The sequence below is a fragment of the Bos indicus x Bos taurus genome, chromosome 12, assembly GCF_003369695.1.
Source record: "Bos indicus x Bos taurus breed Angus x Brahman F1 hybrid chromosome 12, Bos_hybrid_MaternalHap_v2.0, whole genome shotgun sequence".
Lineage (NCBI taxonomy): Eukaryota > Metazoa > Chordata > Mammalia > Artiodactyla > Bovidae > Bos > Bos indicus x Bos taurus.
The window spans coordinates 77,310,918-77,333,746 of NC_040087.1; the positions used below are offsets into that span (position 1 = coordinate 77,310,918).

The following is a 22,829-nucleotide window of genomic DNA, read 5'->3' on the forward strand; positions in this document are numbered from 1 at the left end:
GGTAAATCTCACAGAGTGCTGAGCCAAAAAAGCAATTAGCAGGAGAAACGGTCCAGTATTAGGACACATAAGGCGAATTTAAATCACACGAAAAGGGAGGCGAGTCTCAGTTGATGCCTATACATGCGTTAAAAGTGTACAGGGATGAACAAACATCAAGTTCAGAAAAGTGGTTCACTATGGGAAAGGGGGGAGAGAGATGAGGGGATGGGGCTCCAGGACTTCAGATCCATTGCTAACCTGCTTTTTTTTTTTTTAATAAGATGATTTATTGATTTACTTTTGTGGTCACTCCACGAAGCATGTGGGATCTTAGTTCCCCAACCAGGGATTGAACGCACACACCCTGGACTGGAAGCTTGGAGGTCTTACCCACTGGACCATCAGTGAAGTCCCATTAATCTGCTTTTTAAACTGCATATGGCCACAGAAGAATACATCTTATTATTCTCTATATACCTTTGCATGCCTCTAATAGATCGTGAAAAAAATGAAAAAATACATGGAAGACTGTAAAACAATAGAAACAAAAATTAATAAAGATTTCAGCAATATCAGTTGAACTAATTATCCCTTTGAACATAAACCCCAAATGTATGAAAAATGTAGTCAAATCCTACATCTTGCAAATGTTGAAAAAAAATAAAGGGACAAGTTGTTTCTTCAAATTCTCAGTAATTCTTTCAATGCAACTAAAAGCATGATTAGCCATTCTGGTGGTGAAAGGAAACAGGAAAATTAATTTGTAATTAAGTGTTTAATAGTATTTACTTCTTATATTATATAACCCCTTTGGACATGATTTTATAAGTGAAAATTCAATAGAGCAAGTAATTAGCATTTAGAGAATGCAAATTAAGAAAACTTATATCAAATAAATAATATTAAAATTCAAGTTCCTGGGGAGAATGGATATACACACACATATACATATATATGGCTAAGTCCCTTTGCTATTCATCTGAAACTATCACAATATTGTTAATCAGCTATACTCCAATACAAAATACAAAGTTAAAAAAAAGAAAGCTGGATGATTATTCTCATTCAAATGTAATTTGCAATTGAATTAAATTTGGGGTCTGATTTAGAAAAAAATTCAATTACCTGTGTTATGGAGGGTAGTGTATTATTATTTATGAATAAAAACTAGGCATACTTACTATTATTTTAGTAGGAAATTAAAAGGAATAAAGATATCGATCTGGTTAAAGATCTACAGCAGATGTTTATTCCAAGTATTTATTATTATTTTGATTTTGATTTTTTGTTCATCATGGGGTTTTTTTGCATCGATTTTGACTTTTACTTATTTTTTTGGCCACACCCTGCAGCATTCGAGATCTTAGCTCCCCAACCAGGGATCGAACCCTTGCTTCCTACAGTGGAAGTGTGAGGTCTCTACTGCAAGTATTTTAGCAACATACTAAAGTTGCTTTGTATACTAAGTGGAAGGATAAACAGAACAAAACCGTAGTCACTCCTCCGCTGCTCTGCAAATAGCTTCATCAGTACCATCTCTCTAGATTCCACATGTACACATTCATATACAGTAACTTGGCTTTTCTGTTTTTGAGTTATTTCACTTTGTATAATAGGCTCTCGACTGGCACAGGGCGGGAAGGAGAGGGTGGGCTGAATGAAGAGTGTCGTGGAAACATATACATTACCGTGTGTAAAAGAGGTAGCCAGTGGGAGTTTGCTGTATGCCCCAGGGAGCTCAAGGGAGGGCTCTGTGGTGACCTAGAGGGGTGGGATGGGGTGGGAGGTGGCAGGGAGGTTCAGGAGGGAGGGCACATATGTATATCTATGGTTGATTCATGTTGATGTACGGCAGAAACACAATATTATAAAGTAATTATCTTCCAATTAAAAATAAATAAAATTTTTTTAAAAAGAAAAAACATAAAGCTGTAGTGAAACTGTGCACAGAAGCTTCGGTCAGGCAACCATGAGAAAACGCCAATTGTTTTTGTCTTTGCTACAGAAAGCTGGGTGGCAACCTGCCTAGAGCAAGCTGTCTCCTGACCTGTATGGGTTGTTCCTTCGCGAAAAGCTAATCTAATCGTTCTTATAATATAACCTATTAGTCCCAACAAAGGAGGAACAGCAGGATACTGCCTCACAGCAGGACTTAATCTCGTTATTTCTACTTAGCAAAGTGTCTGCTTGGTCCAAATTAGAAGAGAAAGTTATTGGCTTGAGATGACAAAGTTGTTTTATTAAATTGCATCAATATGTCATTCTCTCTTTTCTCACTGGAAACATTTAGGCTCCTCTCCATATCCAGGGTTTCTGCTGAGGCTCCACCGGCTGTTTCCCCTCTCTCTGCTTTCCAATGCTACACATCCCATGACACAGTGGTTTTTGTTTTTTAACGCTTCTCTATTTATTTGGCTGTGCCGAGTCTAAGTTGCAGCATGCGGGATCTTCAGTTGCAGCATGTGCAATTCTTAGTGGGGGCATGTGGGATTTAGTTCCCTGACCAGGGATCAAACCTGGGCCCCCTACTTGGGGAGCATGGAGTCTTAGCCACTGGACCACCAGGGAAGTCCCAACACAGTGTTAATAAGTGCTCTGGGAGGTGTCAGGAGGGGAGATCACAGTGCTGCCAACTTCAAGATACTTGTAATATAAGTAGAGGAGAAGAGACTTCGCATGCGTGTTGACAGCATGCGACAGAAGGAACCATAAAAAGAGGGAAAGCGAGAGTCCAGTATGTGCCAGGCCCTATGCTGGCTTCCTGGCAGGTCCCATTTGAGCATCTTGGAAAGAAGCTGGGGCCCAGCTGCTGCTCGGAGAGAAAATAGACACCAGACCCCATCCTTCCCTGCATCTATCTACATCCCCTATTTGCACAAGACATACAGGAGCTCTGGAGGCAGAGAGGAAAGAGAAATCTTCTTCAGGTTTTGGGGCTGAGTATTATCGTAGTTTCTGTGGCTGTCCCCCAGTACCCATTTCTTCCCCCTATGATGAATCCAAGACAATCACTTAGACTCCAGCCATCGTGCAGTGATTTGTTCAGTAATGACCAAGTGACCCAATCCTGCTGATGAGAGATAAGAGCTTGTTCGTAGGGTGGGGCATGGAGGTTGTGGGGGAGAAGGTACTGGAAAAGGTGACCTTGCTTCTAAGGAGGAGACCTGGGTGGAGACGATGTCCTTCTTCTTAGAGATTTTATCATGAAGCCCAGAAATGGTGCATCCATTTTGTTCACACAAAGATATCACACAGAGAAGGAAACTACATTGGTTTGCTAGGATTGCTGGTACCTACAACTAGGTGGTTTCAAACAATGGGAATGTATTCTCATAGTTCTGGAGGCTATGGCAGTCAGAAATCAAGCTGTTGGCAAGACCACACTTCCTCTGAAGCCTCCCTCGGAAGGGTTTCCTTGCCTCTTCTGCTTTGGGCTCTTGCTAGCAATCCTTGGGGCTCCCTGGCTTGTAGATGCCCTGCCAGTCACATGGCCACCTTCCCCATGCGCTTCTTCACATGGTCTTCTCTCCGTGTATGTCTGTGTGGGTGTCAAATGCTTCCTTTTGTATGGAATGTCGGCCATATTGGATCAGAGTTCACTCTAAGGATCTTCTTTTAACCTGATCACTTCTATTTCCAGATAAGGCCACATTTTTGGGATCCTGGGGGGTTAGAACTTCAGCATGTCTTTAGGGGCATGTAAGTCAACTCATGACAACACCTGAGAGAATTTTCATGGAAGATTCAGAGTCCTGGCTTCCTAAAGTCTACCTAATCTCTTGAATTTTGTGACATGAATTTCCTAATTATTTAAGACAGTTGGAGTCAATTTTCTACTACTGGCAGCCAAAGCATTCTGACAGAATTACACTAACACTGCTGATGGGAGAAGGGTGAGGGGCATGATGGAGGCTAAGGGGGTTCCCAGAGCTGTGGACAACAGTGAAGAAGGAATCTGACCTGGTGAGCTAATAAGGCATGGGAGAATCAGAGAGGTTTGCTTTGGTCCAGCATCATTATTCATTCTTCATTCAAACATCTATTCACAAGCTACCCTGTGGCAATGGTTGTGCTGAACAGGGAGGATTTAAATGAGCAAGATGGACACCATCAGGATGGACTTCCCTGATGGTCCACTGGTTAAAACTCTGAGCTTCCACCACAGGGACTATGGGTTCGATTTCTGGTTGGGGAACTAAGATTTCACATGCTTCACAGCATTAAAACAAACAAACAAAAAAAGACGGACACATCTCTGCCTTTGAAAGTGATGCTGGAGGAAATCCTGAAATCTGAGTCCAAAGAGGTAAGTGGGGCCAGAGATGAAAAGATACTGAAAACCCTATTAAAATGTTTGTTATCTTGAGTTGGAAAGGAGGATCTTGAAGCATTTTAAATGGGAGAATGGCATGAGACAATTCATACCTAAGAATGTGCAAATTTGCAGTTTTAATGCAAATGGAGAATGAGCTGCAGTGTTAGGCAAGGAGACCAATGGGGAACTGGTGGAATAATGCTAATTCCTTTGGCATCCTTTCAGTTCAGGAAGCACTGGGTTTTCCACGTGGGTGGAGCTGAATCAGAGGTTCAAGGCACTGGGCAGTCACTGAGTTTGCCCAGGTTGCTGTTGTCTCACTGTCCCTCTGTCCCTCCAGGGCTCTCTTCCTGGGATTTGGATGGGAAATCAGCTTTTGTGTCCATGTCAGCTCCTCCTAGAGGCATCTCACGGCCGGTTGCTGAGCCCAAGATACAATCAGGTCCAGCCAAATCAGGGTTTGGTTTTACATCTAGTCCTGTTTCCCTGGAGAGACTATACCTGCCCTGGATGGCTGCGTCAAGGTCAACTTCCAGAAAACAGCCCAAATAATGAGCTTTCAGGCACAAATGTTGGGCTTCCCTGCTAGCTTGGTGGGTAAAAAAACCGTCTGCAATGCAGAAGACTGAGGTTTGATCCCTGGATGGGGAAGGTCCCCTGGAGAAAGAAATGGCAACCCACTCCATTATTCTTGCCTGGAGAGTTCCATGGACAGAGGAACCTGGTGGGCTACAGTCCATGGGGTCGCCAAGAGTTGGACGCGACTGAAGTGACTTAGCACACACCTCAACACCCAACCATTGAGTACAGAGAGACACATCTCATGAGCAGGAAAGAAAGCAAGACCACAGAAATCAAGCATAGCTGGCTTGTGTTTATAACCATCTTTCTTGATCCCTTCCTATCAGGCAAGTGTCACCCGTGGATGGTGCTTTGACTTAGAATGATAATAACTGCTTTTTGTAATTGTAATACTGTTAACATTTCTTGTAAAATTTGATTATGTTTCGGGGATTTAATTCTTAACTGCATCCATATGCAAGGAGAAAGCCAGTCCCTTCCTGTTTCAACACTGTCAGCTGCTGGATAACCGATTAGGGGGCTCCCTAGTCACTGGCTGCTTTCATTAAGATGGTCACAGTAATCAGGCAGAGAAGCAGAAGCACAATTGAGTAATTGGGAGATCTGAAAATGCAATGTTCCTTGATTACTATTATAGCTAGAGAAACAGAGCAAATCCCAAGGTATCTAAAGCAGCCTTGTCTTTAATATTGAGTAGCCTCTGTATTATGCCAATTTCAAATATATTATACAGGATGTCACTTTTTTTTTCCCTAATGCTTTCTAAGCCCAGGGTTGGATTGTTTATATATTATTCAACACATATAATATAATGCGGAAAATACCATTTTTGCCTGTATTTTAAGATTTTTTGATGTGGACCATTTTTAAAGTTATTGAATTTGGCACAATACTGCTTTTGTTTTAGTTTTTCACCATGTGGCATGTGGGATCTTAGCTGCCTGACCAAGGATCCAACCTATACCCTCTACATTGAAAGGCAAAGTCTTAGCCACTGGACCACCAGGGAAGTCCCATTTTTGCCTATATATTAGATGCAAAAAAAAAAGTTTAAAGTATAATTTGTTTGGTGTCTTATGGAAACCCACTCCAGTATTCTTCCCTGGAAAGTCCCATGGACATAGGAGCCTAGAGGGCTATAGTCCATGGGGTCACAAAGAGTTGGATACAACAGAGTGACTGATCGCAACTAAAAAGTAATGGAGTGGGAAGTATAGACTCTTATCCAGGATGATTTTGTATGCAGGCTCTTATTTTCAATTTCAACATTCAAAACACTTTGAAAATATCCAAAGGTGTTGTGTTGTGTTTTGCTGGTAGCTCATTTAGTGGCAAAAGTCTGACCTGACCTATGACTTATTTATTGTATTATTTATAAAAGATGCTTACTCCTTGGAAGGAAAGTTATGACCAACCTAGACAGCATATTAAAAAGCAGAGACATTACTTTGTCAACAAAGGTCCATCTAGTCAAGGCTATGGTTTTTCCAGTGGGCATGTATGGATGTGAGAGTTGGACTATAAAGAAAGCTGAGCACTGAACAATTGATACTTTTGAACTGTGGTGTTGGAGAAGACTCTTGAGAGTCCCTTGGACTGCAAGGAGATCCAACCAGTCCATCCTAAAGGCGATCAGTCCTGAGTGTTCATTGGAAGGACTGATGCTGAAGTTGAAACTCCAGTACTTTGGCCACCTGATGTGAAGGGCTGACTCATTGGAAAAGACCCTGATGCTGGGGAAGATTGAAGGCAGGAGGAGAAGGGGACGACAGAGGATGAGATGGCTGGATGGCATCACCGCCTCAATGGACATGAGTTTGGGTAACCTCTGAGAGTTGGCGATGGACAGGGAGGCCTGGTGTGCTGCGGTTCATGGGGTTGCAAAGAGTTGGACACGATTGAGCAACTGAACTGAACTGATCCTTCTTTGTCTGAAGGTTGATGTTCTGCTATAGAAATATTAACACGCTGGTTACAGGGGGCTGATTCAGACAACTCTGGAATGAGATATCACCCTTAAAATATCTAGAATATTCTGCACTCCAAAAAGAGGTATGGGGTAAAGGATATAAAATCGGTTGTGTGAAATGGGAGGAAAGGGTGAAAAGTGAGGATAAATTATGAAATTAAGATAGGTCTGTGCAATAAATAAATACAGGCTGTTTCCACTTAGTACCCTCTCGCCCAGAACAATGGCTGACCCTTAGTGAGGCCTGAGGGGTAGGCCGTGAAGACAGATAACAAATATGGCAGCCTGCTCTTTGTATTTACCCCATGAGGGGGCAGCGAGGGGGCAGCCTAGGACAAGCTGGCCTTGACGACACTGTCATCTTTGCTTGCATCTCTCTGTCCCTGGAGGAAGAGCAGGCCTTTCTGTAGGGAAGTCTGGTTTCAGGCCAATCCTAAGCGGCCCGGCCATGAACAACAACCAGGCTTTGCCTGGAAGGTCCCTGCGGGAGGGAAGCTGCCCTGCCCCTCGGTCTCGGGCACAGCCCTGCACCGCAGTCTCTGGAGCGAGTTTCAGGGAATGAGACAGGCCCGCAGGCTGCCTGCTCACGTCTCTGGCTTCCTGGCCTCTCCTCGGAGGGGCTTCTCATGGCGGCGTTCAGCTCTTTTCGCCACCTTGACTCAGCACATTTTCACTTCCAGCCTTTCCTCTAGGCAAGCCCCCAACCCTCACCCTCACTCCCTGGCCCATAAGAGGGCAGGAGCTTTGTTTAGGACTCCCAGGGAATGCCCGGACCCCTCTCTCCCCTCCACACCAGGGGCCCATCCACCAGCCCCTCACCCTGCCTTGCTCAGCGGGCAGAAGGGGACCCGGGCAGCCATACCCGCTCCTACCTGCTGCCTGCACTGGGGCGGTAAGTGAACCAAGGCTCGCCGTGACTTTGGGCTCACCGTCCTACAAGACCACCTCGACACCTGACAGCTCAACTCCTGCCTACGGGCAGTCCCAGTGCCGGCCCTGCAGCCGCCTCTGGAAACCGCCTGCCGCCCTTCTCCTGACCTCGCGCCATCTTTGTTGCCCCCTCCTTGCACTCTCTTATCAACGTTTAATCACGATCATGCTTTCATCCACTTACAAGTTCCTTGGCTTTATGTCCTCCTGTTTGCCATCAACTGTTCTTTCTCCTTTAAGTTCTCGAACAAGATATGGCTCACTTCAGAGCTTCAACACAAGACCCGGAAAAACACTGCTCTTTGCACTTCATCCGGCTTCATCCTGCTCTTCTTCACTAACCTCCTGTTCCACAGAGTCTTTCTGGATTTTTCCACTCCTGGTTGTGCACCTTCCCTCTGGGTTCCCAGTGTTTGCCTTTATCAAAACCCGTCATGCTTGATATTTGCTTAGTGATTACCTGCCTCTCAACTGGAATTCCTTTAGACTGGGAACTGAATTGCATTTATACCTCAGGATCACCAAGACTGCCTGGTTCTTGATAGACATTCAATAGATGCTTGGCGATGAGTAACACATTTAGCACAAGATTAAAAAACAAACAAACAATAACCCAGAGTTTATTAGCCTATCTGTTAAGATTAAAAAAACAAAACAAAACAGGCTATATTAGTCTATCCATTATGACACAGATAACTTTACCCTTAAAGCTTTTTTTTTTGATGTATTATTTGTTGTTCTTACCCCAAGACAATTCTTCTCATATAACAGACCTTACTATTTCAGTTATGGTGATAAACTTTGTCTTGGTCATTATATTTTTTTCATATTTTTAAATCTTCATAGAGTTTAAACTTCAGGGTCCTTCTGATTAGGGACTAATTAGTTTTTTTATTGATTGATCGGTTTTTAACTTTCTTTTCAACCTAAGTGAACCTTAATAAGAATACAGAGATATGAACTAGATGATCTTTTAAAGACAGTTTAAATCTGAAGAGTTTATGAAATTTATATATTGAAAATAAAAATTCTCTTCTAGATTATGCCTGACATAAAATATACATGAACTGTAAAACAGATTTAAAAATGTTACCTCTCACAAACACATAAAAGCAAACTTCAAACATTGTAAAATTAATAATTTTAAAATTCTGCTATATTTTCATTTATAGGTACTAAGAACCCTATCATCCATCTTTATTGGTTTCTGCATCTCATTCTATTAGATTGTTTCCAGAATTTTAGAATTGACACATAATCTGACAATGCTGAAAATGTGCTCAGACACCTGTATTCTGTAGAAGAGACCACTATGAATATTAACATCGAATTACTCCAAGTTATAAAAAAAAAGTCAGTATTTTTTAAACCTCTGCTAAAGTGAAATGACTTTGACATTAAGCATTATTACTAAAATAAAAAATAACTGCATTACACTGACTGCATTTTTTGTTCTTACCCTTGGAAATGTCGTGAATCTATCCAGCTCTTCGACAAAGCAGAACATCTGCAGACTAATTGCTGACATAACAATCAAGAGGCTGGCAGTAAATACAACCAAACTCCCCAGCTTTTTTCCAGGACCAAAGATCTTGTACACAAAGTCTTCTAATGCAGGTGAGATTTTAATAAGCCGAACTACCCGAAGAACCTGTTGTAGGAGAGAAAAACACACACACTCGATCGTTAACATTGAATCTTAAATAAGTTCATACTAAAATCTCATTTTTTTGTAGCACTCTATAAAATCGCATTTTCCGTCTGAGTATTAGTGATGAAACACTTTAAGAGCTAAGATATTAGCCTAGTTCAGTGCCTGCTGTACAATAAGAACTCAACAAATCCCAAAGGAATGAAGGCAGGAAAATGGTGACAACTCTGTTTTAACATATGCTGTGATAATTCAAAGTGGCATTAATTAACACTATTGTTGAAATAAAGTGGACAATTTTTCCTAATGTTCAAATATCAAAGAAAACATTAGTTCAATATTAGCTATATTCATTGTCATAAAACAGCCCTTCCTAGGGATTATTGTACATTCATAAAGCAATTTAAAAAATCTTTCCATCAGGGAGTCTTTATTCATGGCTAGACTGTTACCATAAGACCCATTCTATCCTTCCTTTAATTAATAGAACTTTCTGAATTTTAGCCTAGCAATTAGTTACCCAGGGGTATATGCTGCATTTTGTAGCCCCACTTACAGGTGTGGCTGGTAGACTAGGTTCAGACTTATGGAATGTGAAAGGAAGTAATTTTTACACCTTATTTTTTCTTTAATATTTCAAGTGTTTTTATTCTGAGCAGTTGGTACAAAATATAATGACATGTGTCTTATTCTGTATAGTTCACTCTGTACAAGCTCTCAACCTCTGATCTGTCTACTTTTATGGATTTAACAGACTCTTACATTCACTTTACTCTCCTATATACTTCCTTCTTGCTCTCACTGGCAATTGAGTTTTGGCATGTGCATTTTTAGAACTCTTTGAGGAACTCCAGATTCAGACATGCTGGGATGTAGACTGAGTCCATGGTCAGACAAGGTGGATTAAATGGGAACAAAACAGGAACCATGAAATTAAATGAATTTGGCCTGGACATTTGTTATATCCTCCTCTAGCTGGGCAATGAGAACAACTGGAGTTGCCCATTTGGATCAGAAATAAAAGCTTCATATAAAAGGTGACAGCTTCAAACCAACCCAATAGGCTGGCTTTATGGATGACCACAGGGAACAGGGGGCTTCCCTGGGGGCTCAGATGGTAAAGAATTCGCCTGCAATGTGGGAGACTTGGTTTTGATCCCCAGGTCAGAAAGATCCCCTCAGAGAACGAAATGGTAGCCCATTCCATTATTCTTGCCTGGAGAATTCCATGGACAGAGGAATTGAGTTGGGGGGGGGTGGTTTCAGTCCATGGGGTCACAAAGAGAAGGACACAACTGAATGACTTTCACTCACTCACCAAGTGGAGAAAACGTACATCAATCTTATCCAAGCCCTGATTTTTAGAACTTTGTTATTTTTTTAGAACTTTTTAGAACCTTGTGCTTAGATAACCTGGTTATCTAAACACACATGTTTACATGTTTTGAATATATATGCAAAAACTCCCACACATAAGTAATTTTCTCATTCACTTAAAAAATACTATTATGTGCCAAACGCAGTGTTGGACAAATAAGATCCAATGGCTATTCCTATTACACACTGAGTGTTAATATAATACAAAGGCACAGCTCTTAAGGGTATGTCTATAAGATTAAAAGCATAAAGTAGAATATAATTAAAAGTTGAAGTATAAAGTACAGAAAAGTAACATTTTTCAACAAGTCTAAGATGCCATTGATTTTTATGTGCTGTTAAGAAATTGAAAATGCTGCTGATTAAAGTATAACACATCACTGATTATAAGGCAGATCCCAGTTTGAAAGTGTTAGTCATTCAGTCATGGCTGACCCTTTGAGACCCCATGGACTGTAGCAGCCTGCCAGGCTCTTCTGTCCATGGAATTCTCCAGGCAACAATACTGGATTGGGTTACTGTTTCCTTCTCCAAGTGATCTTCCCTACCCGGGGATTGAACTGGGGTATCCTGCGTTACAGGCAGAATCTTTACTGTCTGAGTCACCAGGGAAGACAGATTCCAGTTTAGAGATGTTAAAATAGAAAAATTGAGGTCTTGGCATAAATGAAAGATGATAATTGAAACAGTAGTTCAAGATGGTTCAGTATCAATAAGAACTTAAGGTATCTTTGAAGGCTTCTCAGGAGAAAACAGAATATGGTAAGGAAAAGGAAATGCTTTAAAAGCTTATATTAAAATTTTTACACAAATAAAAACATGAGTTTGGATTTTTTTCCCAGCAACCCTAGCTTGCTAATCCTTCTGATTTTCCTTTGGCAAATCATTTCTACTCTGCTCTTAATCTATGAGGCCCAGAAGGGACTCCCTGACTTCCACAATCCAGGCCTGGCCAGAGTATTCACAATGACCTCAGTCATCAGAACTTCTGTGGGGTCTAGAAGAAGTATCCTATATTTAGTCCCCAACTGGAATTACTATAAGAGCCACATAAGTTCCGAGCTTCTAGGGACCTTCTTTGCCACCACATGGAGAAAGACAGCTTAAGCATTATACCAACACAGAAGAAAGGTGAGTGGAGAAACGGACCGAGTCCCAGAGATACCATATTAACCTGTGAATTTGCCATCTCTGAAGTCACACGTATCTCCTACCACCAGATTCTGAATTAACAGGAACTACTGGTGGGCTATAGTCCATACGATATCAGAGAGTCAAACACAACTGAAGCCACTTACCCTGCACACGTACTGATAGTGAATCTGATTCCTGTTGTCGCAGAACATTGTAGCTACATGTCTAATCAACTAATGGACAAATGTTTGAAGAAGTTGAAAAAATGTAGATTTCATTCATGTTCATTTAATATACTTCCCAGGTGGCTTGGTGGTAAAGAATCTAACTCCTGCCAGTGCAGGGGACACAGGAGAAGTGGGTTCGGTCCCTAGGTTGGGAAGATTCCCCTGGAGAAGGAAATGGCAACCCACTCCACTATTCTTGCCTGGGAAGTCCCATGGACAGAGGAGCCTGGCGGGCTACAGTCTGTGGGGTAGCAAAGAGTCAGACTTGACTGAGCGACTGAACACCACCCACCACACAATACACACAAAAAGAAGAAAATTTATGTGAGAAATAATATTGTTCAAATTAAACATTTATACCACAGGCAAGTTTAAGCTACCAATTTTTCCCACTATAATTTTTAGCAAGGACTTTCAAACCAGAGCATATTACACTTGGGTCATTTTTGCAAATAACAAACAGCTTTATCATAAGAACTGTTAAAACAGTAACACTCATATTAACATCCAGAATAATAATATGAAAAGATTTTACATATTTATCAGACTTATTTATTCTCAGACATAAATGATTCACTATCTAATCGTTAAACAGCTGAGTCCAGGAAAGTTCACAGGAACAATTTAGCTGATCTATCGCTCACAGTACCCTGTGTTTTCTCCACTTGAATTAAAATCACATTTAAAAGACTGCCTAAGCAATTCTGAATCGTGTCCCAAATTCTAATGAAAACAGCCTATGTACATCTGTGCGATTTTGATAAATTAATATTTCACTAGCTGGAAGAAATAGAACTTAACACAATTCCCGCACTGGTGATTTGATCAGCGTTTTCAGAGGGGGTGAGCCTGCATCGTGGCAAGGCAGAATCCTTATCGGTGACTCTAATTACGCCTTTCGTTTATTTGAGGATAAGTGTGCTTTTCACTCTGTCTACCCAATAAAGCCTTTGGATTCTGTATTAAAACAGATACAAAATAAAGTACACCAGACATTCAAAGATAAGCATGGTAGGACATTCTGTGGTTGTTCTTAAAGCATATTTTCTTGGTCACATTTCTAAGTCTGTCACTAAAAGTCACTCTGCTGATTAATAGTGAGATACTGTAAAAGTTGGGCTTCCCAGGTGGCAAAGAATCCGCCTGCCAATGCAGCAGCCTGGCTGGCTACAGCCCATGTGGTTGTACAGAGCCGGACATGACTGATGCACAGCCATGGCACGACTGTAAAAATTGCGTGGTTAAGAACATGAACTACTGGGGGGAGTTCTCTGATGTTCCAGTGGTTAAAATTTCCCTTCCAATGTGGGTTTGATCCTTGGTCGGGGAGCAAAGATCCCATGAGCCCCACAGCCATAAAACAGAAACAATATAGTAACCAATTCAATAATAACTTTAAAAATGGTCCACTTCAAAGAAAAAAAAAGTCTTTAAAATAGAAGAATGTGAACTATGAGATTAAACTTCTTGGGAATGAGTTTCCACCATTTGCTGGTTATATGGTCTTTGGTGAGTTACTCAATCTCTAGGGACAGCAGTTTACACATATATTCTCTATCTACCAAGAAACAAATGGAACCATGAACTCGGCAGGGTGTCTGCACACCCTAGGTGTGCAAAAAATACCAGCCAGTGTCCTCACCCTGCTATGTTAGAACCAGAAATGAAAGTGAAAGTGTCAGTCGCTCAGTCGTGTCCGACTCTTTGCAACCCATGAACTACAGCCGCTAGGCTCCTCTGTCCATGGAATTCTCCAGGCAAGAATGCTGAAGTGGGTTGCCATTCACTTCTCCAGAGGATCTTCCTGACCCAAGGATCGAACATTCTGTGACTTTCAGTGGGACAGTGCTGCCTCTGTTCACTCCATCAAGCACACATTCCCCTCAAGACAGGGGTCACGTGGTTCTCTCTACCTGGAACGCATCCCCCACAGACCTTCTCAAGATTCACTCTTTCTCTGCCCAGATGTCCCCTCTTCAAAGAGGGCTTCCCTGGACAAACTTAGCCAAAACAGCACCCTCACCCCACAGCTTCTCCTTTTCCCCCTGCTTGCTCCTTCTGAATCGCATTTCCAGCACTCCTACTCCTTTCATGCACTTGTATGTGAAAGGCTTGCCGTCTAGAATGCAAGTTTCCCAAGGTAGGGATCTTCTCTGTCTTGTTCACCTCTCTCCCTCAAGGTCTGGAACTGTGCCTGACACATAGGAGGTGCTTCAGAAATACCCCTTGGATAAATAGATGGGTGATACCAACTCTCAGAGATAAGTGATATAAGGGAGACGTTTTTTGTACACAAATATTGAAGGCAGGAGGACAAAGGGATGACAGAGGATGAGATGGCTGGATGGCATCACTGACTTGATGGACATGAGTTTGAGCAAGCTGCGGGAGTTGGTGATAGACAGGGAAGCCTGGCGTGCTGCAGTCCATGGGGTCATAAAGAGTCGGACACAACTGAGCAACTCAACTGAATATCAACTCTCAGAGATGACGGATAAAAATGGAGACATTTTGTACTCAAATGTTGACTTCGTTTAAATATGAAAAATGTGACATCCATTCCGGGAAGAACTGCTGCCAACATAATGAAGCAAGGTCAAGTGAGATGAGAAACAAGCATGCGGACCAACCAGGGAGATCAAAGTCAGCCCATAAAGAGCCAATCTGTTCAGGACAGTGGGTTCCCCATCTGTGAATCTGCAAAAATCCTGAGGTATCTAAACTTCTTGAGAGACTTATCTCTTAGGCACAAAATAAACGAGGCAGTGTCTAATGATCTCATTAGAAAAATATAAACTTGGCCATGGACACAGAGAGATGAATGAAAATCACTCAACTACTAACAAAAAATTAAACTATTACAAATTATATAGGCATTAACATTGTTAACTTTGGGAAGCTCCTGGCGGTCCACTGGTTAGGACTCTGTGCACTCACTGTTGTGGGCCTCGCTAGTTGGGGAACTAAGATCCCACAAGCTGCATGGTATGGCCAGAAAAAAAATGCAAACTTCACTGACCAGGCATTATGTGACCATATCTATAGCTATATGTCTGTATATATATACAATGATTAGAGCCATGCATACCGATTTTAGATATTTTGTGTAAAATAGACTAGAGGAAAAGAACCTAGAGATGGTGACTATTAACGATTTGTAATAATTTGGGTTATTTCTTTCCAGCCATTTTTTCATTTATAGGTATTCTATAAACATATATAAACTACATACGTTATTTATAGGCTGGATTTGTAGCTATACCTGTTATATACTTTTATACTGTTTTCATGTAAATAAAACAATCATATCTTTAAGTTACTATGTGAGCTCAGTCGCTTTAGTCGTGTCCGACTCTTTGTGACCCCATGGACTGTAGCCCACCAGGCTCCTCTGTCAATGGGATTCTCCAGGCAAGAATACTGGAGTGGGTTGCCATGCTCTTTTCCAAGGGATCTTCCTGACTGAGGGTTAGAACCCACGTCTCTTATGTCTCCTGCATTGGAAGGTGGGTTCTTCACCACTGTTCATCATAATCATTTTTATGGTCAAATTTCCATATGACTTACCAAGCTATTCCTCACATTTATCACTTAAACAGTTCCCATTTTTTCTCTCATCAATAATCCTAGACTAAATATCTTTGTTTGCAAAACTTTGACCTATGTGTAACTTTTCAATGAAAAATTATCTGAAAGAAATGCTAACAATTTTAAAGCAAGCCCTGAATATATTTTATCTGGTATCCTTGCTGAAAGAGGCATCAATGTCTTTCTTAATTTGGTTAATTTAATAGGTTTATAAAAAAGATATGTTGTAGCTTTAACTATGAGGCATATTTTCTGCAATTATGTACAATGATTCTCTAACATTAGGTACTAAATGTGCATGTTGATTCTGTGAATCTAGACAGCAGTGCCCAAGAGCATATAATGACATATGCTTGGAAAGCATATTTTGTATCAAGAGTTTTAAATGTGTATGTCTCCTGCCCCAGCCATCTCACTTATGATAACCAAGCCTGAGGATATAACCCAACAAGTGACAAGGGATTTTCGTTCTAAGATGTTGACAGTACTGAAAGCTCGAACCATGATGCCCTCTGTGAGTTCAATATGCTTGGCTGTGATTGCTGGAGACTCAGCTTTTTATGTGTGTTTGTGGGGTATGTTTTTCATTTTTGTGAACTGTATTTTCATGTCCTTTCTTCTAGGTACCAGAAGTATTCAGTTTCAGATTGCAATCTGGCAGTTGAAGTTAATATTGCTCTGAATATGACAGCTTCAGCACCAATAAATAAGTTCGTCAGTGAAGTTGGAATGTATTTTCTTTCATCTAAGGAATTAGAATCTTCTTTCGCTGCGTAGTTTTTAAAAATTCTACTGCCATTTAATTCTCCAAGTCTTTAAAATATCTATTAAGAAAACAATGCAACTTCTGACATTTACATGACAAATTATATAAATAACCAAATTTCGACTCAGAAAATGACTATGAGATTTTTAAAATTAGGATATCCCATATACATATATTTTGACCAAGTATTTAAAATATCACTCAGCACATGGCTATTGCTAACAAAGAACATAACATTAATACTCACTTTTGTTTACTTAACGATTATAAAGTAATATGATTCAATATAATGCACTTAAAACAATAGATACCCAGTTATTACAAAGTAAAAATTACAGATATTATAATTTAATCACCACAAAGAAATTTATAGGCATTTTTAAATAATAAAGTATGACTATATTCTGTAAAGGTAAGTTTAATTTTTTATTGTTTCAATTTTAAGTACTTTTGAGCAAACAAATTTAGGCTTATTAAGAAGGGAGATCTACTCTTGGAATTAAAGTCATATATAAAGTCATATATCAATTTCAAAATTTAATATGAATGCTCAGATTATAATACCCATGTGAATATAAAATATGTATGTCTATTGTGCTGTGCTAACTTTTTGTGAACTGTATGAAAAACACCTCCATTTATTACTATAAATTTTTTGGAGTTTATAAACAGTAATTTTTTATCTTTTGCCATGCCATGAGACATGTAGGATCTTAGTTTCCTGACCAGGGATTGAACCTGTGCTCCCTGCAGTGGAAGTACAGAGTCCTAATCACTAGTCTGCAGGGAAGTCCATTATATCTGATTTACTTCATTTATTTTTGGTTATACCAGCACACGTGAGCTCTTAGTTCCCTGACCAGGAATTAAACCAGCGTCTCCTGTATTGGAAGCTCGAGTGTTAATCTCTGGGCCACCAAGGAAGTCCCTACGATTTATGAATGTGCTATTTTTGGTATTTAAGATGTCACTGAGCCCATCTCAAGTTTGTAGTTAGAAAGGTTGTTGCAATATCTAGTTGTTAGAATGCATGTATGTTCTCTGGAAAGAAAACAATTCTAAAGAAAAACAGGCATTATGTGTATTACCTGAAAGTATGTGAACTGGGAATGATAAAGGTCTGGATATGCATGAAGAGTGGTTCCAATTACGAGTAGCAGCTCGAATTTGTGGAGAGATGAGCTAATATATCCAGTGAATCCCAAACACCATATCTTCAGAAGTGCTTCCAAATCAAAAAGTACTGTAAAAGCCACCTAGAGGAAAAAAGAGTGAAATTAAAATCAACCCACAATTTATTTCAAAATATGTCATGTGTTTGTTAGTGCATGAATTTTCACCACTAGCATAAAAAAGAGAAGATATGTTATATAAAAATATAGAATGAAATTTTACTAAAAAGATGGTTTTAAAACACACCAACTAGAACATCACAGACCAAATGTATCTTCAGTGATCAGAGAAGCATGGAAAAATATTAACTGTTTCTGAGAGGTATTATTTCATTAATTTTCTCTAAATTTTCAAGACCTGTACTTAGAGTACTTCTTTTTTTTTCCCCCCAGAAAAAACTCGTTGACCAGGCGACATGAGGTATCTTATAAATTTGCTGCTGCTGCTGCTGCGTCGCTTTAGACGTGTCTGACTCTGTGCGACCCCATAGACGGCAGCCCACCAGGCTTCCCGTCCCTGGGGTTCTCCAGGCAAGAACACTGGAGTAGGTTGCCATTTCCTTCTCCAATGCATGAAAGTGAAAAGTGAAAGTGAAGTCGCTCAGTCGTGTCCGACCCTCAGCGACCCCATGGACTGCAGCCTACCAGGCTCCTCCGCCCATGGGGTTTTCTAGGCAAAAGTACTGGAGCAGGGTGCCATATTTGGTGCCCCTTTAAATCAACTTCTGGTGGACATTTCCCAGACCTGAAAGTAAAGTGATTCTGAACTTTAATCCCACATGGGCAGGCACGTGCTGTCTGATTTTCAGTAAAGTGTACTCTTTTTCTATTCTTCTGGAGTCAGGATCATGACTCACGATTTCCTTTTGAGGGAGGGACAGTTTCCTTCTCTCACAGAGGTAAAGACCTCATGTGTCCTGATGCTATACAGCCCCGCCTCCTGTCCAGGTTACAGCTCTTTGTAAGGCACCTTCTAGGTGATAAGAACATGCAAACACCCTCAGGGCAGCTACTGGCCCTGGTGCCCCCTGGGAGTTCTGCATTCGCGTCAAAACACTTTCTGGACTTTGAGACTGTTCCTCTAATTTTTGCATGCTCTGCTAAGCATTTTAAATGTTTTACTATTCTAGGTGTCACTCTTAATAATTTCATAGATGATTTTCAGCCACTTCTGGGGACCATGTTCTATGTGGTTCCCAGAATCAATAAGCTATTTATTTTGTGTTTAAACATGATCATATTTTCTATGTTTAAAAAAAAAAATCTTGAACCTTCTTTGCCCCAGTCTGTAATCAACCACTTCTGTAAGGGCATATTTTCTATGATTTTTGATAGGAAAATTCAGCCTTCTTACATTTAGCGTGCCAAAGTTATACCTAGGCTTATGTTTTTAGTTCATTGTGTGTCATTGATGTTTATCTTTTAACTTTTTCTTGTCTTTTCTGGCTTGGGCAAATCGTTGTTAATGTCTTTTTTCTTCCTTCTTTATTTAGACTATATTTTTCTAATCTCCCGGCTTAAGGCTCAACTGTCATGTATTAATCTATACCTTTTTATTATTGCATCCAAATTAAATAATTGCAAACTCCTCTCCTGCTCACTCTTCCCTCACACCCTTACCAACCTATAAACTGCATAGTATCATCCATCTTTCACCCCCACTCCTAGTGATACCACACCTCTTCCTAAATTTTGCTTTTTCTGAGATCATCCACCAAAGTTTTTTTTTTTTTTTTTGGCCACAATGCGTGGCTTACATGACCTTAATTGTACAACCAGGGATTGAACTGTGCCCTCTGCAGTGGAAGCTCGCAGTCTTAACCACTGGACTGCCAGGAAAGTCCCAATGCTAGCTTCTTGAATAGTAATTATTGCTTTTTTATCAAGCCCCAGGTGGAGCCAGTGGTAAAGAACATGCCTGTCAATATAGGAGATGCAGGAGACATGGATTCGATCAGTGGGTCGGGACCCTGGAGGAGGGCATGGCAACCCACTCCAGTATTTTGCCTGGAGAATCCCATGGACAGAGGAGCCTCGCAGGCTACAGTCCATGGAATTGCAAAGAGTGGGACAGAAACGCCTCAGTTTAGGAACATTTTCTTCTCTCATTTATTATTACTTTTCCGTTCCCTTTGTCCTTCAGGGACTCCTATTATTCCAAAATCAAGTTTAGACTCTTGATTTTCCCTCTTGATTTCTACCATTTCTTTATTTTTACCCACTTGTTCTCTCATATAATTAGCTCTCATCAATGACCATGCCCTTTTCAGCTCATTTTTTTGAAAATGTTAGTCAAAGTTCAGAAGGTCTGTTTTTTGCCTTAATTAACTATCTTTATTTATTTTTTTTAGTTAATAGTTTTTTTAGTTATTTTAATAGTTAATATTAATTAACTATATTTATTAACTATACTGGGTGGAGTGGGGGGGACCCTCTTCTCTGGCCCATCCATTCTACCAGATTGGGAAATTTCTGTACATATTCATCTTGGATTTCAAGTTCCATCTTCAGTTTCTGAGTCCCTTTGTGTGTGAATATTTTTCTTTGCTTGCTCACTGCTGTATGTTTTGTTTATTTGTCTTTAATGCTCTCAACAGTGGTGAGATTATTTTTGGTGATAAATGACCTAAAACCCTACGGCCACTTGGCTGGGCAGCAGGGGGAAGGCAAAAGGAGAAGGGGGCCGCCAAGGATGAGATGGTTGGATAACATCACCTACTCAATGGACATGAACTTGAGCACACTCTGGGAGACAGTGAAGGACAGAGAAGCCTGGTGTGCTGCAGTCCATGGGGGTCGCAGAATTGGACATAACTTAGTGACTGAACAACAAGAAGAGGAAGGAAGAAACTGCTTTGTGTCAGGATTCCATCCCAGGCAGGTGGAATCCATTCCTGGGAGTAATTCAGCTCTTCGGGAGATTCTTTGCCTGGATCTCAGAGATCAACAGGATTCTTCTGGGTCTCCCAGGACCACAGTTTCTCTGCAGGGTCGGCCTCAGGTGCCCAGAGGACCCAGATCCTGGCCACAAGTCCCAACAAGAGGCAATTAATCTCCAGCCCTGGCTTCTCAGCCGGGGCCCTGCAGCACAGGAGGAAGTCCAGCAGCTGTCCCCCTTCCCCAGGCATCTTGGCAGAGTCTTGGAGAAATTGAAACTCCATGGGTCCATCTGAAGGCTTCCCTGCAGCCTGGCTCGGCAGCTGTATTACCAGAGGCAGCAGCGGCCAGTACCCAGGGTCCACCTCTCCCTCACCTGTATTTTCAGACTTTCATTCCAAGGGAAGGAATGTAATTCATATCAAAGTGGCCTTTTCTTTTTTCTTTTTTTAAATCAGGGAACTACCAATAAATGCCGGAAATACATTCGAATAGATTGCCTAATTACATATAAATATAATTAATCACTTTACTAACTTTACATTTGCTATCAAAAGACAGATGGAACAATCTGTTTAAATGATCATAATTTATAATAAATATGCAGTTGGATCCTTGTGCATTATTATTCGCCTGGTGGGAAAACCATGTGCTTTTCAAAGCCACTAAAAGGCACTAAAAATGATTTAGCAAAGTATTATGTGACTATGTATAAACACCGATATTCCTACTGATTTTCCTACTAGAATTCCTGATTCCAATTCTCCTGGGAGGAAATGCCTTGGTTACATTGTCTGTGATGTTAACACGCACATGCTAACATGAACATTGTTAACATTGTCTGTGAATTGTTACAGGCCAACATTTCATTCTCCAAGAAATAGTATTAGTCCCAAAGTCCTAAAATTTCATGGAACAATATGATACATAAAAATATGTCTAACTTACTCATCAGTTCAGTTCAGTTGCTCAGCTGTGTCCAACTCTTTTCGACCCCATGAATTGCAGCAGGCCAGGCCTCACTATCCATCACCAACTCCCAGAGTTCACTCAAACTCATGTCCAGTGAGTCAGTGATGCCAACCAGCCATCTCATCCTCTGTCATCCCCTTCTCCTGCCCCCAATCCCTCCCAGCATTAGTCTTTTCCAATGAGTCAACTCTTCACATGAGGTGGCCAAAGTACTGGAGTTTCAGTTTAGCATCAGTCCTTCCAAAGAACACCCAGGACTGATCTCCTTTAGAATGGACTGGTCAGATGTCCTTGCAGTCCAAGGGACTCTCAAGAGTCTTCTCCAACACCACAGTTTAAAAGCATCAATTCTTTGGCACTCAGCTTTCTTCACCACATCAATTCTTCAGCGCTCAGCTTTCTTCACAGTCCAACTCTCACATCCATACATGACTACTGGAAAAACCATAGCCTTGACTAGACGGACCTTTGTTGGCAAAGTAATGTCTCTCTGCTTTTGAATATGCTATCTAGGTTGGTCATAACTTTCCTTCCAAGGAGTAAGCTCTTTTAATTTCATGGCTGCAATCACCATCTGCAGTGATTTTGGAGCCCAAAAAATAAAGTCTGACACTGTTTCCACTGTTTTCCCATCTATTTCCCATGAAGTGATAGGGCCAGATGCCATGATGTTAGTTTTCTGAATATTGAGCTTTAAGTCAACTTTTCCACTCTCAGCAAATTTGGAAAACTCAGCAGTGGCCAAAGGGCTGGAAAAGGTCAGTTTTCATTCCAATCCCAAAGAAAGGCAATGCCAAAGAATGCTCAAACTACTGCACAATTGTACTCATCTCACACGCTAGTAAAGTAATGCCAAAATTCTCCAAGCTAGGCTTCAGAAATACGTGAACTTACTCATAATTATGGGTTATTCTGGCAAAGGGGAGAACTATGTCAGGAATTACAAAAGGGATTTAGGGAAATTAAGTTGCCAGTGTCGGTTAGAGGGTTTAGCACAGGATTTCAATTCAGCAGAAGGTAACGGTTTGGAACAATCAGGGCAGAAGCAGTGAGGAGGCAATTTTAGTAAGCTCCTTTCAATGGATGGCTCTAGCCTGAGTCAATGAACTTAACATTGAAGGTTGCTGGACAGCATGGAACTTACCAGTCACAGTGCTGGCCATACAAAAGGAAGGAGGCTGGCAAGTTATCTGCAGAATCCAGTTATACAGAAGTGCTCCCCCAAAGCATCATCTAAGCATGTGCCCAGTTTAGAGGTTTACTGCAAATCTTTTTTGTTTTTAATTT

General features: G+C 40.9%; 1 protein-coding gene across 1 annotated transcript in view; it reads right to left on the reverse strand.

Moving 5' to 3' along the window:
- NALCN (sodium leak channel, non-selective) overlaps window positions 1-22,829 on the reverse strand; it is a 302,068-nt gene that overhangs the window by 148,997 nt on the left and 130,242 nt on the right. The window contains exons 12-13 of the mRNA XM_027557923.1: window positions 17,610-17,777; window positions 9,238-9,429 (exon numbers count right to left, since the gene is read on the reverse strand). Coding sequence (XP_027413724.1) covers window positions 9,238-9,429; window positions 17,610-17,777 — 360 coding nt within the window. The remainder of the gene's footprint in view (window positions 1-9,237; window positions 9,430-17,609; window positions 17,778-22,829) is intronic.